A 17,558-nucleotide genomic window follows, 5' to 3' on the forward strand; every position below is an offset into this window, starting at 1 on the left:
CAAGGTGCAAAGTCAATTTCCAAATTCCTATAGACAAGAGCATGCTTGACTATTCAAACTCTGAGTCAAAGATTAAAATGAGAAATCCAAAATGGTGTACTCATGAATAGCTGGCTGACCATCAATTCCAAACATAGAAAAGAATTGTATTCCTAGCATATGTGTCTATCATAAATAGCCAACAAAGCAAGGAGACATGATTCTAGTAATAAGTTGGCAACTACCTACAACTTGTTAGAAAATTTGTCATTGATGTCAAAATCAAACAGACATTACCAAATAGTTTCCTCGATGTTGAGTTGCAGACCAAACAGAAATATCAATTGTTAATGTATGCTGAATGCTAATCGAAGAAGTTTTTCCTGCAAATATACATTCTGTGCGTTTGATTCTGGAATATGTTGATCAGAGTTATGTTGCATCATGATTTCGATATAGGTTTCAAGCAAACAGTCTTATGTTGAATTCCAGAACAACTTACAGTTCTCTCTGAACCATACTTGTTTTCATTGGCTGATATAGATGATCTGGTAAAATCACGTACAGGTTGGGTATTCCTGATCTGCATATTATTTGATTGTTTCAACATGAGAACAGGGATGCAATAGCAGAAATGGTCAATCACAGCAATCACGGGTTGCAAAGATTTGTAGATTTTCATGATCTACAGGTTTCAAAGATTCATAGACTTCAATCTATATAATGACTGTTGGTGTTTATGTATTCGATGGTTTGGTTCTATTTAGTTGTAACTGTTTGATTGGTTACAACCTTCTTTCAACTAACTATCACCACTTACACTCTGCATAAGGTGTTTGATTTATTTGTTGTTTTGAGAACTAGACATGGATAAAAGGTATTTAGTGGATTCGGTGATAACTGCATAAAATTGTTAGGTAGTTTTCAACTACTTTCTATAACTTCTCCACCGATGTAGTTATTTAACTTGTATTTAAAAAGGACAAAGTTTTTGTTGGATGTGTGATGCGTATTTGTTGCCAAAAAGAGGAGAAATGAAACCCGATAAAAGAGAACTGGTGACGTAGAAGTAATATGTTCATGGTATTTTAATAGAGATTGTGTTTAAAACAAATGAGTAGTGACGTTGGAGAAATATAGTCATAGCGCTTTGATAGAGATTGGTTATGATGCTGGAAATTACTCAATGAAGACGTGTTGCTATCTCAGACAGACCATATCTTCTGAAAATGAAAGCGCTGAACAGTTTTGTCTTGGATCAGGTACAATTGTATTTTAAGATCACTCTGAGTTTATGAAGAATAGAATTTGAAGGTTGCTGATAAGTCTTAGCATACAAGATCTTTGTTTCAATTGATCAATTCAATTGTCAGAAATTTACTTACAAAATATTCAAGGGTCGCACATATTCAGGTCATGATGGATTTCTATTGCAGTTAACCATATTCAGTTTTGTGAGATTTACCTGCAGAATTCATTCAGATTGTAATAGCATGCATATACTGTAAAAGGTTAAACTTCTGAATTAGAAGTCATTTGTAACTGTAATTGGTGAATCAAGTACACTGGGTTGGTGCTCGGTTTGTTGAGAAGGTGTTCAATCTGGAAGAGTCGGTGCTCTTTTATAGAAGGGGTTTGATGATTCCAAAGGGTTGGTGCCCTCAAAACATTGTAATCAAGATTCATTGTGAGACTGGATTAGGACAGTAGATCCTAGCAGCATTTCTCACCGTGGTTTTCCCATCTTGGGTTTCCACATATCTTCTTGTGCATTGGTCTCATTGTGTTATGTATCTTTTTCAGATTTCAGTTTGGGAATTCATATTCAAATCTTTTAATAAGTTTGAGAAAACGTTTAATTAGATAACTATTTCAGTCTCAGGAACTTTTCTTTCTTGATGCCTTGAAATTCTTTCAAGTGCCTTGAATTTGGAGAAGAATTCCTTTGTGCTTTCCCCACAATGAAGAAAATTGGAATTTTCTCTCTAAAGTATTTCTCATACTTAGCCAAATTTTGGCTATTCAATTTCATTTTGTAACACCTCATGCGTTCCTTTCAACTTTAGCCAAGATTTTGGCCATCGCTGTGCTCGGATGAACTTTGCCTGTGGATTTGCCTTTAATTCTAAATTTGGCTTGTGTTAAGTAGGACAGTCTCCATCCTTGGACATGGATTTTATTCATTTCCTCTTTACTTTTCCTCTTTATTCTTCTTCATTCTTCCTGTTTTCTTTCCAACACTTAATAAAAATTTGACTCTTTTGTTGTGGAAAACTCCACACTTAGCCATTATTTTGTTTCCTCTTGGCAAATTCCAACACTTGGGTCGGACTTTGGAAATTCCTTTCCTTTCTTGCTTAAAAAAAACTCCACCTGTTGTCTTCAAAAATCTGCCTTCCTTGAACTTGGGAGAGAAAGAACTCTTCAATTTTCAAACTTGAGAAAGAATGAGAGTGAAAATGACAAGTTAAAATTGATATGAGATTCAAAAGTTCGATCATTTTAGCATTTTTGGTAGATTCATCGAACCTAGTCCTCTACTCATCTTCCTCGAAATGACAACTCAATCCCTGCAAAAGACCTCGAAAGAAAGTTTCTATTCTTGTTTCTTGGCACCACTTCACAGATTGTCCTAATCTTGTCCATGTATTTGCAAGGAATCTTTTTTAAAATTCATGTGTTTAGGAAATTTCTGTAAGTGTTGGATAAATCTTTGAAAAATAATTCTAAGTGTCGAGTGAAATTTTCCTCCAACCCTGGCCAAACTTTATCCACGGCAACTTTATGTATTTCATGCCATGTCAATTTCTCTCTTTTCTTGGCAAACTTTCTACTCTTCAAGTCATGTTTTGGCGGACTTCACCTTTGGCAAGCCATTTGGCATGGCGAACTTGGCTGCTGGTTGGACAATTTGCTCAAGTGCCAAAGTGGATTTCAGAATTCTTAAGCCATTTCATGGTGGACTCCATCAATGGTTGGACATTCCTTGTTTGGGAGGTGGCGGAGTTGATTGTGCCCTGGACAATGTCTTTTCCTCATGGCGGACTTGGAGATGTGTTGGACATTTTCAATTTAGCCTTGGACACCTTGCCAAGTGGAGGGCGGACTTGGAATGTTTCATGCCATCTCCCCCTGTTTCTTCTTGGGCGGACTTGATCATTATTATGCCAAGTGTTGGGCGGACTTTACTTGGCACAAGACATTTCTTGGGCGGACTTGGTACATGCAAAAGCCATCCTTGGGCGGACTTGGCATCTTGTTGGACATGTGCCTTATGCCATGGCAGACTTCACATTTTCCATGCCATTATTACAAAGTGTTGGGCAGAGTTTATAGCTTCCATGCCATTTACCGTTGGATCTTGGGCAGACTTTGACATGGCTTGGACATGGCCAACTCCCTTTGGGTTCTTACCAAGTGTTGGGTAGAGTTTATTGCTTCCATGCCATTTACCTTTGGATCTTGGGCAGACTTTGACATGGCTTGGACATGGCCAACTCCCTTTGGGCGGATTTGCTTCTTGCTTAGGGAATTTCCTTGACACTTAACCAAATTTTGAAATTTTATTCTCCAAGGTATGAACACTTAGCCAAATTTCTGAATTTTTTCTCCCCAAGGTATCAACAATTTGCAATTTTCTGAATTTTTTCTCCCCAAGGTATCAACACAGCAAATTTTCTGAAATTTTTTCTTAGCGGACTTTGCACTTGTTTGGACAAACTTGGCATTCAACCTTGGGCGGACTTCATGATGGCTTGGACGTTGGAAACTCCTACCTTGAGCGGACTTCATGATGGCTTGGACGTTGGAAACTCCTACCTTGAGTGGACTTTGAACCGGCCTGAGACATGGAACACTTGGATGAATTTTCTTGATCAACAACTCATGTTTATCTGGAACATCTCGATCAACACCCTGTCTAGAGATATTCCCTTGCTTTTTACACTTGAAGACACAAATTTTCTATTTCGAAGATAGGAACACTATTGCCATGACCTGAGGAACCCAATCCTAGGTCAACTTTCAAAAAAGCTTAAAAAAGAAAAAAAGAAAAAAAAAACAGGCGAAAAGTAGTTTCCCGAATTGGTCCCTAAGTGCCAAAAAGCAAATACTGACAAAAATAGAAGGTGTCAGAATTGACCCTAAGCAATTGCGTTTTTCGTCCTTCAAGCCTTCTGAGCACTTTGATGGTGTCCAGACACTGTTCAAAGCATGATATCCCTATTTGGCTCAGATGATTCCCTAAAAACTCTAACTCCTCATTGCAAAAAGACTGGTGATTAGGAGTTGCAACACCAAGGCAAAACCCTAAAAAGAAAAAAAAGAAAAAAAACAGGGGCGATGTATGAAAAGGTCACAACAGTGACAACGCTGATCCAGTGATTGGTGCTTTTGAAGTTGATATGTATAAAAATAGCAGCAAGACAAATGGGTAAATACGTTCTGATAAACTGTTTTGGAGTCCTGATAAACCGTTTACTATCGTTTTTTGACAGTCGTTTCTATTAGTTGGACTGTATCTGTTTTTGGCGGATTTGATCCTTATGTTGGACTCTTTCAGCTGAATTTGATGATCTTTTCACACTATATTTGACCTCTTCTTCTTGCTAATCAATCTCAAATTTTATTGAAAATGTATACAAAAGCATAATCACACAAAGTGTGAGAGTGATCATGAGCGTGCACATATGTACATATGTGAGTGTATATTTGTTGTTTCTTATTAGACATGGTCTTTACACATTTCACTCACATCATTATATGCTTAGATGATTATCCTTAAGTTTTCCTGTTCTTCAATACCTACAACACTACACTTATGATCAAAAAACAAAGTTGCTTATTCACCTACTTCAGCACAGAATAAAAAATCAAAAAACATGAAGATATACCTGTAATGTTTTAATTGTAGAAGCATAAGTTGAAGGCCTTCCAATTCCCAGACCTTCTAGTTTTTCTATCTTCAAAATGTAAAAGCTGTAAATTAGTTATAGTAAACCATGAAGAGATGAAGGTAACTGCACAAACTTACAAAATCTTAAAGAACCTACCATGTAGCTTAGATGGGAAATTTTCTCTGAAACAAATATATTGAATCTAGTAACTGAAATAGGAATAAATCATAATCACATACAAATCATGGAAGGCAATCAAATCAGTAAACAATACTCACTAGAGAGCCCTCTGAATATCGAGGTGGTGGTTGAGTAACATGTTGCATTGATTGTACATCCTTCATATAGATCAGATCCCAATTCTAGCAGTTTCATAATACAGATTGACAGATCACTTTTATAACATATACAAATAAAAGTTATTATCGAAAGCAGCTGCACCAGAAATTATTTTAATAAAAATAGCTCCTAGTTAATATTGGCAATGAAGGAGTTCCAATGGCACAAATAAAGCATATATATAGCTCCTAGTTAAGATTGGCAATGAAGGAGTTCCAATGGCACGAATAAAGCATATAGCAGACTTATTCACAGACAAATATTAAATTTCTCAGTTTAGATATTTAACAAAACTTCAGCGTTTCTTCTCATTGAGAAGAGAAGTAAAGTACATTATTACCTTTAAATCTGAAAGATACACATAGTAATCATTTTCCATTTTTTGTTTCTCCTCAACGTTCTCAATTAATTCATTGTCCTAACAGCAAAGTAACAATAGTCTATTAGTGCCACTAATAGATAATATGTAGAGCGCAACTGATTAACAAGAAGAACAAGCACATAATAGATTATCGCAGTGGTTGTACTCCATTCAAATACACTAAAATTTTCACAATAGATATTAACAGAGCACGTTTATAACAAACTAGAACAAATGTCATCACCAAAAGTAACACGATCAGAAATTCTTTCTTGTAGAATAATTTATATTTATAATTAGTTATATTGCAATTTTCATGATATGAATGAAGTAGCAGACTTACTCACAGGACATGCTATTCAATTTTCTACTTAAAATATTCCAAATTACAAACAAAACTAAAGCCTTTCTCCTTGAAGGAAAAAAAAAACAAAGCTATTACCTTTATTTCTGAAAGACATGAGAAGTTATTATCTTCCTCGTTTTGTTCGATTTCTTCATCATTGGTCAAAAAAGTTGCATTGTCCTATTAGCAAAGCAACACGATTCCACAAGCATTGTCAATAGATAAGACGTGTAAGGCAATTGATAAACCAGAAGAACAAAAACATTATAATTTAAGTATGTTACTCATACACATAATCGAAACAATAGCCTTTCAAATTACAGGTAACTACAGTTGTGAAATAAATCACACAAAATTACTGAACACTTAATTCTCTGAAAAATAAACATATTTTGCAAACATAAGCACAAACATAATAATTCATCTGCCCAACCATATATATTACTTCTCTCCAAGCATATGAGGTTGAAAGAACAATAAAATAAATTTGGAACATTATTCAAAAGTAATGCTAACATAAGCCTCTTAAAGAACCTGAAAAAATAAATAACCCTAAATTCAGTCCTTCAACATAAGGATATTTGGTTTTCACTAGTGTTAATAGGGAGAAGCTGTAACCAGGCATCTACAAACAGAAATCATTTCTAGTGTATCTAAAGACTGAAACTACATTATTGCATACAAGATATTGGGAAAACAATGAAATTTCTTTGAAGTTGCAACCTAGATTTGCATAGAATCTGACCTAAATTGATAGATTGATATTCTGAAGTCTAGAATGCTCTCTGAGTGCAGTATCAACAATACTATATATGTCAAGGTGAAAATACAAATATTTAAATTGTCCATGCCACTACTGACAACATGGAAGTTCAATTTGACAGAAACGGAACAATTTTTACCTGTGATACAGCTAAATATCCAGGAAATGAGACAGTAGATCCACTTGACCGAAGAATAACAGATCTGTCCTCATTTTCAAAACTGGCTGATATCTAATCTCCATCAACAATCAAACGACTTAGTTATAATTTTGACATTATCAAGAGGCATCTGATATATTAGCAAAGAAAAAGAAACTGCAATCACACATGATATCCAAACTGTAATAAGAAGTTATAGGGGGCAAAACAATAATATACACACAAACTATACCAAACAAACGAACATGTCACTGCAACTTATTAAATAGACACGTCTTCTACAAGATCAAACATCTCAAATAACTTAAAGGGGCTCAAAAATATGAAATATTTCCAATGTATGTGCGAAAGAAAATACTCCGGATCTAGCTGCAGAGTACAATGAAGTGGATTCACAAAAAATTGCAGTTACTAGGCATCAACATATATTTTCTGATTACAAACTAGAAGATTGAACAGCCAGACTTATTGTACGTGAAATTTGGATATTTACCTCTAATTTCCAAAACCCTTTCTTTCCCTTACTGAAGGATGCATCTCTGTATAATTTTTTCTCCAATTATAAGTCCTGCTTTAGATATTATGCTAGGTAATTCAAGGTACAATATGCACCCATCTGGCATGGTTTTACTCTATATATTTATCAAACCTACTCCTGTTGTTGGAAACTACTTATATTGACATATTTCAATGTAAACAGTATAACTGATACAAGCATATCTACACTATTGGACCCAACATAATACCAAAGTATTTTGCTTTTCTAATGTTTTAAGCTTTTTTCACCATTTCGCTTCTTCAAGAATATCTTTTCCATTTATAGAATTTTGGTTGAAAAGCTAAATGCCACATCCCACATAATTTTGTTTAAGTTCTGTTGAAGCCTTCATTTAGGATAAAAGATTAAAGCCCTCATTTGACACGGTAAAAAACATTTGAACTTGCTTTATCTCCATCATTCTCCCCAATGTTTCTACTCCACTCTTTATGCATTCACTTTAGTCTAATGGTGCAAACTTTTGCTAAAACTAAAAAATTCATCAAGAGCCGTTCTAACATTGTCTAAATTCAATCAGGGCACAAGTTGTAGCAAGAAAAAAATGAAAAAGTGATACAGAGACAAAGGCATATGAAGCCCACCATTAATAATAAAAATTCACTCAAAAGCAGAATAAAGTAATAGCAAATAAAACAATATAAATCCAACAAACTTATTAAATGTCACATATGTTACAATGGTAATTGCTTGATTTATCTCACGAATGAGAATGTATATATAGGCAATTACATTGACAATGTTTCCTAAAAAAACAATTGATAACAGAAGACTAAATTAAAAAGAAACTAGTCAAACTAAAAATACATTATTGACCATTAATAATAAGATATGCAAATATTATTCTAATACCCTCCCTTAATGGTTAGTCTATCAACTACACCAAGTTGCCCCCTAAATTTTACAACTTTCCAGGCTCAAAGACTTGGCAAGGATGTCTACAATTTAATCCTCAGTTGGAACATACTACAACTAAACCAATCCATCTTCAACAAGTTGTCGAATGAAATAAAAATGAAGCTCAGCATGCTTCGTTCGTTCATGGAAGACTGGATTTTTGGCAAGTTTGAGCACCCCTTGATTGTCACAAAGGAGGGGTGAAGGACCTGCTTGAGACATTTGCATGTTAGAAAGCATCCTTCGAACCCAAACTGCCTCACAAGCTGCTTTAACATTTCCCTGATATTCTGCTTCGGTCGAGGCAAGAACTACCACCTACTGCTTCTTGTTGGGCCATGTGACTGCACCTGTTCCCAAACTGAAGACATGCCTAGATGTAGACTTCTTGCAATCAACACAACCTGCCCGATCTAAGTCTGTGAAACCAATGAGTCTAGGATCTTTACTTCCGCCATACAGAATGCCAAAGTCAGAAGTGCCCTTCACATAGAACATGCTTCGCAACAACATAGTGTTCTACCTTAGGGGTTGTCAAGAAGCGAGAGATGTAGCTCACAACATAATTGAGGTCAGGTCTAGTGGCGGTGAGGTAGATCATATTGCCCACTAGTTGCCTGAACACGAATTCATCCACCACAAGTGAATCTGATTTGGCTAACAACTTTAGCTCGTTCTCCATAGGTGCAGATGCAAGTTTGCAATCATGCATCTGAAACTTATCTAGTAGACATCGGGCATACTTGGACTGAGAAATAAAGAAACTGCCATGTCTACCAAATCAACACCTAAGCAGTAATGTAGAAGTCCCAAGTCTGTCATGTCAAAGGACTAGCACAAACTCTATTTGATTTGGTCGACCATATGTGCCAAACTACCAATGATAATCAAATCATCAACATAGATGACAAGCATAAGAATATCATCACCAGTAGTTTTGACATACAAATTGGAATCAGAAGGACTCCTCTGAAAGCCTTGATCACTGAGGTACTTATAAATCTTTATGCACCAAGCCAGAGGAGCCTGTTTCAGACCATAGTGTTCTTTCACCAGTTTGTGTACTTGGTGTTCTTTACCAGCAACCTTGAAACCAAGAGGTTGCTTCATATAGACTTCTTCCTACAACTCACCATTGAGGAATGGACTCTTAACATCCATTTCATGGACTTTCCAGCCAAACTAGGCTAACATGGCAAGGACGAGCCAAATTGTACTCATTTTGGTTGTAGGAACAAAAGTCTCCTCATAGTCAATGCCCTCTTTCTGTGAGAACCCTCTAGCAAATATTTGAGCCTTGTAATTATCAAGGGTTCCATCAGCCTTATACCTAACCTTATACACCCATTTGCAGCCAATGGGCTTCTTCTCTGGTGGAAGATCAAACAATACCCAAGTGTTGTTCTTTAGAAGAGTATGGTGTTTAGCTTCCATAGCCTATTCCCACTTAGGTATACCTTTAGCCTCTATATATGTTTGAGGCTCATAAACATTGCGAATGTTGGCCATAAGAGCATTGTATATGTTTGAGGCTCATATACATTGTGAATGTTTGCCATAAGAGAAAAATTTATTGTATTTTGTTGCTTGCTCTTCTTTCTAGACGATCTACCCTCAATGAGCTCATCATCATGAAGATCACCTATGGTCTTGGCCCACCATTTAGACCGGAGTGTAGAAGTACCAACATCTAATTCAAGAGGAGCAACAAGACTCGGAACAAGTTCATCAAAACAAAAATCTGTTGGTATGTTTGTCGTTGCACCAAAAGCTCGAGTTGTCAATGAACGTCACAAACACCAAACTTACCCAGATCCACGGGAGACGATTAAGCCATTTCGCGAACCCCGAAGGAGGTGCTGACCACCAAGTCAACAATCTCCCCCTCAACACTAACTAAGGGTTTTGCACCGACGGAATGAAGGAGACCTCTTGGGATTCGAACCCGTGACCCAAGGCTCTGATACCAATTGTTGGTATGTTTATCATTGCGCCAAAAGCTCGAGCTGTCAATGAACGGCACAAACACCAAACTTACCCAGATCCACGGGAGGCGGTTAAGCCATGTCGCGAACCCCAAAGGAGGTGCTGACCACCAAGTCAACAAGATCAACATTTTCTTGAGGAAAGTCAGGTGGTGCAATAACATGCCTGGGAGACGCCACAACATCAAAGTCAAAGTCCAATGAATCCCTCCCATCAGGAGGACCTAAGAAAAAACGAATGCGCAATTCCTTAGGCTTTGGAGGCTGATCCTCAAGGCTCAAAACAGGATAAGGGAGCTAAAAAAGGCCCTCATTCTTCATCAAAGACAACATCTCGCCTAAATATGAGACGATCAATGTCTACATCAATTAGCCGATATGCTTTGTGGTTTTCACTGTATCCTGTGAACATGAGTTTCTATCTCTTGTAATCCACTTTTGAGTGCTTGGCATCTAGAATACAAACATAAGTTATAGAGCTAAAGACTTTCAAGTGACTGATTTTCGGCTTCCTGCCAAACCAGGCTTCCTCTTTGGTCTTCTTCTTAGCAACCTATGTGGGAGACCAATTCAAAAAATAGACAGCAATTTAGACTACTTCTGCCCAAAATTTCTTTGGAACACTTATATGTTCCAACATAGATCGGGCCATTCCGGTGATTGTGCGGTTTCTTCACTCAACAACACCACTTTGTTGAGTGTAAGGTGTGGTAAGCTAACACTTGAAGCCATGATGTGCACAGATGTTGGAAAAATCAAAAGAACAAAATTCCCCCCATTGTCTAACCTAAAAGTTATTATTTGCTAACCAAACTCTTTTTTACTGGGGCCTTAAACTTGTGAAACATGTTAAACACCTCTAATTTTTGTTTAAGAAAATACACCCCCACATTTTGCGACTAAAATCATCAACAAATAACAAAAAATACCTAGACCTAGTAACTGAAGGAGTGTTCATTGGTCAACAAATATCGGCATGAACCAATTGTAATACCTTCGAAGCTCTGTCATGTCCCCTTTCTAGAGTGGACATCGGAGACGGAGGAGTTGGCCTATCATTGGAGTCTCGTAGGCTAGCAGAGGTTGATTGGGACTCATTCAGTGCATATAGTGATTGGATTTTGGCTTTACAGGCAGTTTGGAGCCAGTTTGGAGCAGTTCCTAGATTTTAGGGGGTATCCCTAAATTTTAGGAGGTCGTGACAGTTGCCAGTCGTGAGGTTATTCATGACCTTTTAGATGGTTTCAGTTTCAGGAGATTTGGGTGTGTTTCCTAGTTTCTAGGAGCATCCCTAGATTTTAGGGATGAGACTGCCAGTTGATCCATGATTTCCGACTTCAGTCACAGACAGGTGGCAAATTCCGTTTCAGGTTTTTGGAGTCATTTGAGCCTTCTACAGCTATTTGGGATATATTTTTAATATATTTAAATATTTCTTAAGTTAGCGTTTAATTATTTAAATAAGGCTATGTTTATAGCCATTTTGGAGTGATAAGGGCTTTTTGGCCTCATCTGGATGTGTATCCCTTGGTGTGATAGCTCGTTGGAAAGGTCTTGGACTTTTCTAAATATTTCTCTTTTGACTCAGATCCTTTCGGTGAACGGATTTCTTTATATTTGAAAAAAGGTCATTTTCTATGCACTTGACAACTTAAAATGAGAAATATAACATTTTAACCCTAAACGCGCCATTGAGTCACTTTTAGGGTTTGAGCTTAGTGGGAAGGTGTTATAAGGAAGTTGAGACCTAATTCTTATCATCTTTTACACATCTTACATCTTGGATTTGAGATTTGGCTCTGGAAGAGCTTTTCAGCATCTGGGACGCCAACCCCAATGCCTTGCCTGTTTGGGACGTAGCCCCCAATACAGTGGTTTGGATTTGTTTGCAGCTATTAGCATCTTGGAGATTGTACGGCATTCTTTCTGGAGGTTCAGCAATTCTGACAGAGTTCAGCGTGGGGTTTGGGGTTTCTAACCAGTGGGGTGTACTTGGCAACCATACGGCTGTACCTGGCAGCCACTTTCCTTCCCACGTGCAGCACTTGGAGGGCTGGAATCTTGCCACAACTTCATTCCTAGTTATGTTACTCTTTCAGCATCCAGGTTGGAATTATTCCTGATTGTAATCTTCCTGAAATTATTGGAAATCTTCATCTGGTCAAATATTTGATTTTATATTCAGAAATCTGCCTTGAATCGAATTTGTTTTGGCTATATATGAACTTCATTTTCAGTACTTTGTTCATGTACTTGTACTTCATTATTTACTTGTTGAAAAATCATCAAAATACAAAAAGAATTCAACCCTTCTGCAACTTCTGTCTATTTCTGAAAGAAAATATTAATAAGCAGGAAAAATCAATTTAAATAAATAAAAATTACAGCAGATTGGTAAAAGAGATCCATCAGGGATCTTTCAGTGGTATCAAAGCTTTGATCTTGCCAGCCTGTTGGGTGAAGATCAAGAGTTCTAATTCAGATTTGAGTTTAGTTTGGTTGAAAATCAAATTGGACATCATGACAGGGTTGTTTAGAAATAAACAAGCAGGAAAAGAATTTGAACAAACACCTTCAAGGAGTTCCAGACAGTCTAAGGGTACAACTCCTTCAACAAGTACAAGGAGAAGGTCTGCTGCCAAGACATTCAATGATATAGTTATGAACAACTATGATAAGTATTGCTCTCTTCCTAAAAAGATACGTGACCACCTTTCCTTCACACAATTCATGGGTGTACCAGTTGAAGATGACTTGATGTTTTCAAGTCCACGTCATCAACCAAGAACAAAACAAGAGTCAATTGAGAGCAAGGGAAGCAAAGGAAGAGGAGCAGATATGATGTTTACCAGTGAGATTGGTAGGAAACTATTTGAAGATTTTGAGAGACATGTAGATCCAATTGGTGCCTCTTTGGTTGGTTACAACGCTGTCCCATCATTTTTGGTGGAAGATGTGAAGGAAGAGTTTGTAACTTCAAGCAATACACAAGACATTCATGAGAGGTTTGATGAGTTTTCAGATTGCCCAAAGACTGATTTTGAATCAGCAATTGATGAAGAACATAAGGTTGAAATGGACAGCGTAAGTTTGGATTCATTTGTCACACTACTTCCTCTTCTCAATTGGGAAGACCATGAGGAAAGTCGAAATTTAATGGTGTGTAGTGAATCCAAAGATTTGTCACCACAGTATGATCATAATTCTGAAGTCCATAACAGCAGTGACGTAACTTATCTTCCTCAAGATATGACAGCCTTTGGTCATGAAGAGAATAGAGATTTGCATTCTACATTTGCGGGTGCTTATGGTACAAGCATGGGTTATGCTGATGCAAATAATACAACTCACCATAAGTCTGATTTTGTGTACTTTGGGGCAGCTGATATAAAACATTGCCAAAAGTTGAACGAAGATTGGTTACATAGAGCTGCCCAAGCAAAAACGCTTGCTGCCCAAGCAAGACACCACCTCCAAAGAGTCAAAGAGCGTCACAATCGGTTAGATGACGCAAGGATACAAAGAGAATCATCCATTAGATCTTTATTTCTGCCAAGGGAAGAAAAGGACAACGAAGATATATTGAATGGAAATAGAAATCAGTTTGATTTTCTGAGTTTGATCAGCAATTTTCCTTCATCTAATGAGTCAAATTTGAAACCTTGCATTGAGAACATTCAAGTTGGGAAGACTAGGTGTGAAGTTTATGAGTTGTTAGGTGGCATTCATAGTGGACCAGCCACTGAAGGTTTATCCATGTTGCAGAACAAAAACATCTACTATTCATTTGTGGACTTGTCACCTCTTTCATATGATAGGGCAGCGATGTACTTATTAATTGGTGACTCAGTTTTCTTAGATGTGATAGTGGGCTATGAAGATCAGCGTGTAAGAGACTATATTTGGTGCATGGCTAAACAATATATTTATTTGGCATCCTCCAATGAAGACATACTAACTTGTGGAGAAATTGGGCAAGTTGCAGCCGCTGATCAAAGGTTTTGGAGAGGTTTCCATCACACTTTGCTTGTTGGAAATTGTCTTATTGATGGGTCCATTTCAACATTGAAGATTGGTGGTATTTATGGTTTCACAGTGGCTATAGAGAGACACGGTATCGAGGATGCCTCTTACTATCATTGTCTCTTCATGACAGATGGATGTGGATTTAGTTTTATTTGGGATCCAGGTGTTGATTCATTTGATACAGCGTCTTATAGGGATTATAGTATGTTGCTCCAGATATTAAGATTATATGGCACTTATATCAGAGGAGAGCAGCAGGAGCAGTTTATGTCCTACAGGTGGTTTGTGTGGGATCATGGTATAGACATGTGTAGTACCTTCCTTTCGTGGATCCTACATGGGTTGCTTCACTTCAGATGTATAGATGTAGTCGTGGGTGTACAATGGTTGTTGACACTTGGACGGTATGTTCGGAATATCACGAGGATGGAGCTGGAGTTTACCCACTATCCATCTCAGTTTATCGAGCAGAGTGGGATGACAATAGATCCACAGGTTGATTGTCATCAGATAGCTGGCGTGGATGAGTTATGTGATGTTACTCCTAGTGAGTACTTTGAGCCAGTTGATGTGGCAATTTCACCTGATTCTCTAGACAGGGTGATTGTTTCATTGCTAGTTGGTGATTACATATTTTTAGATGCCAGCTTGGACAGTGATGATTTTAGTCAGTATTATATATTGTCTAGTGAGTTGGCATTAGATCTTCCGGCACATCAGCAGCAGTGTGTGGCAGTTGTGTGTCACTTGTGTCAGATGGGGTCAGATCACAGAGGGTCTTCCATGGATTGGCATTCATTGGATATTATGACGGATGTTATGCATGTTGGTGATCACAGACACACTAGTGGTCTTGGCATTTATGGATATTTGATCTATGGAGATGATATAGTTTTCCATTGCTCACTTGAGGTATTCAGGGGGAGCTATGCTTCGCTCTGGGACCCAGACAATGTTGATTTGACAGCACAGGTGCTTCAGCATTTTGAGGAGCCATTCCAAACCGGGGAATTGCATGTTGTTTATATCAGAGATGAGCAGCAGTTACATGCAATGATTTGTTTACATCTTATTTGGGATGGTGGAGGATTGGTGTTTCAGTTGCTTGTGGGCAAGCAACTCCGAGAGGGGAGGCTTGTCATGTCCCCTTCCTAGAGTGGACATCGGAGACGGAGGAGTTGGCCTATCATTGGAGTCTCGTAGGCTAGCAGAGGTTGATTGGGACTCATTCAGTGCATATAGTGATTGGATTTTGGCTTTACAGGCAGTTTGGAGCCAGTTTGGAGCAGTTCCTAGATTTTAGGGGGTATCCCTAAATTTTAGGAGGTCGTGACAGTTGCCAGTCGTGAGGTTATTCATGACCTTTTAGATGGTTTCAGTTTCAGGAGATTTGGGTGTGTTTCCTAGTTTCTAGGAGCATCCCTAGATTTTAGGGATGAGACTGCCAGTTGATCCATGATTTCCGACTTCAGTCACAGACAGGTGGCAAATTCCGTTTCAGGTTTTTGGAGTCATTTGAGCCTTCTACAGCTATTTGGGATATATTTTTAATATATTTAAATATTTCTTAAGTTAGCGTTTAATTATTTAAATAAGGCTATGTTTATAGCCATTTTGGAGTGATAAGGGCTTTTTGGCCTCATCTGGATGTGTATCCCTTGGTGTGATAGCTCGTTGGAAAGGTCTTGGACTTTTCTAAATATTTCTCTTTTGACTCAAATCCTTTCGGTGAACGGATTTCTTTATATTTGAAAAAAGGTCATTTTCTATGCACTTGACAACTTAAAATGAGAAATATAACATTTTAACCCTAAACGCGCCATTGAGTCACTTTTAGGGTTTGAGCTTAGTGGGAAGGTGTTATAAGGAAGTTGAGACCTAATTCTTATCATCTTTTACACATCTTACATCTTGGATTTGAGATTTGGCTCTGGAAGAGCTTTTCAGCATCTGGGACGCCAACCCCAATGCCTTGCCTGTTTGGGACGTAGCCCCCAATACAGTGGTTTGGATTTGTTTGCAGCTATTAGCATCTTGGAGATTGTACGGCATTCTTTCTGGAGGTTCAGCAATTCTGACAGAGTTCAGCGTGGGGTTTGGAGTTTCTAACCAGTTGGGTGTACTTGGCAACCATACGGCTGTACCTGGCAGCCACTTTCCTTCCCACGTGCAGCACTTGGAGGGCTGGAATCTTGCCACAACTTCATTCCTAGTTATGTTACTCTTTCAGCATCCAAGTTGGAATTATTCCTGATTGTAATCTTCCTGAAATTATTGGAAATCTTCATCTGGTCAAATATTTGATTTTATATTCAGAAATCTGCCTTGAATCGAATTTGTTTTGGCTGTATATGAACTTCATTTTCAGTACTTTGTTCATGTACTTGTACTTCATTATTTACTTGTTGAAAAATCATCAAAATACAAAAAGAATTCAACCCTTCTGCAACTTCTGTCTATTTCTGAAAGAAAATATTAATAAGCAGGAAAAATCAATTTAAATAAATAAAAATTACAGCAGATTGGTAAAAGAGATCCATCAGGGATCTTTCAAGCTCGCCATGTATCACCATCCGAAAATGGATTCCCGTGTTGCTTTCCAACCTAACAAGCTCCACAAACTCCACAATTTTGTGTAATGTTGAACATCTCAATAAAATGTTCATAAGACTTTGGTATACTTTTCAAAGTGATGACTACCATGTCGTCTTCTTCCATCTTCCAACCAATCACCTCCAATTGATCACGGATGTCCTTGATTTTCGTGAGATGCTCCTGCAGGGACGTCTTTTCATCCATCATGATCAAGAAAAGCATGTCCTTCTGAAAGAACGTGCAGCTCTTGTTGGATGTTTCATGTAGATCCTTCAAATGATGCCAAATTTTGGCAATTGTCTAGCCTGAGGGTACTTGAGGTAGGTAATCATCGGTGATCGACAATTTCATAAGCATTACGGCTTCTTGATTTTGTTCATCAAATTTGTCCTCATCTGAACCTACCATTGTAGGACATGTAGACTTGCCTAGAACAATCTGGTCAAGGCACCAATACCCAAAAATTGTCATCATTTGTTGCTTCCAAGTGTTGTAGTTGTGGCCATTGACCTTTTGAGTTTTGACTGCCTTCCAACATTATGTTGGTCAAAGACACCATCTTTCACACTTTTGGAGGCACGAAAAAACGAGGTAAACAGAAGAGGAAAAAATTGGTGAAATAGATGTTGATTGCATGAAACTCGAGGCATGGATCC

The 17,558-nt window shown here is 37.8% G+C and overlaps 1 protein-coding gene across 2 annotated transcripts in view; it reads right to left on the reverse strand.

Moving 5' to 3' along the window:
• LOC131049755 (uncharacterized) overlaps nt 1-17,558 on the reverse strand; it is a 262,789-nt gene that overhangs the window by 148,231 nt on the left and 97,000 nt on the right. For both annotated transcript variants that reach the window (XM_057983819.2, XM_057983818.2), the window contains exons 8-12: nt 6,823-6,915; nt 6,017-6,100; nt 5,554-5,631; nt 5,153-5,236; nt 4,872-4,940 (exon numbers count right to left, since the gene is read on the reverse strand). In XM_057983819.2, coding sequence (XP_057839802.1) covers nt 4,872-4,940; nt 5,153-5,236; nt 5,554-5,631; nt 6,017-6,100; nt 6,823-6,915 — 408 coding nt within the window. The remainder of the gene's footprint in view (nt 1-4,871; nt 4,941-5,152; nt 5,237-5,553; nt 5,632-6,016; nt 6,101-6,822; nt 6,916-17,558) is intronic.

Source organism: Cryptomeria japonica, chromosome 2 (assembly GCF_030272615.1).
Source record: "Cryptomeria japonica chromosome 2, Sugi_1.0, whole genome shotgun sequence".
Lineage (NCBI taxonomy): Eukaryota > Viridiplantae > Streptophyta > Pinopsida > Cupressales > Cupressaceae > Cryptomeria > Cryptomeria japonica.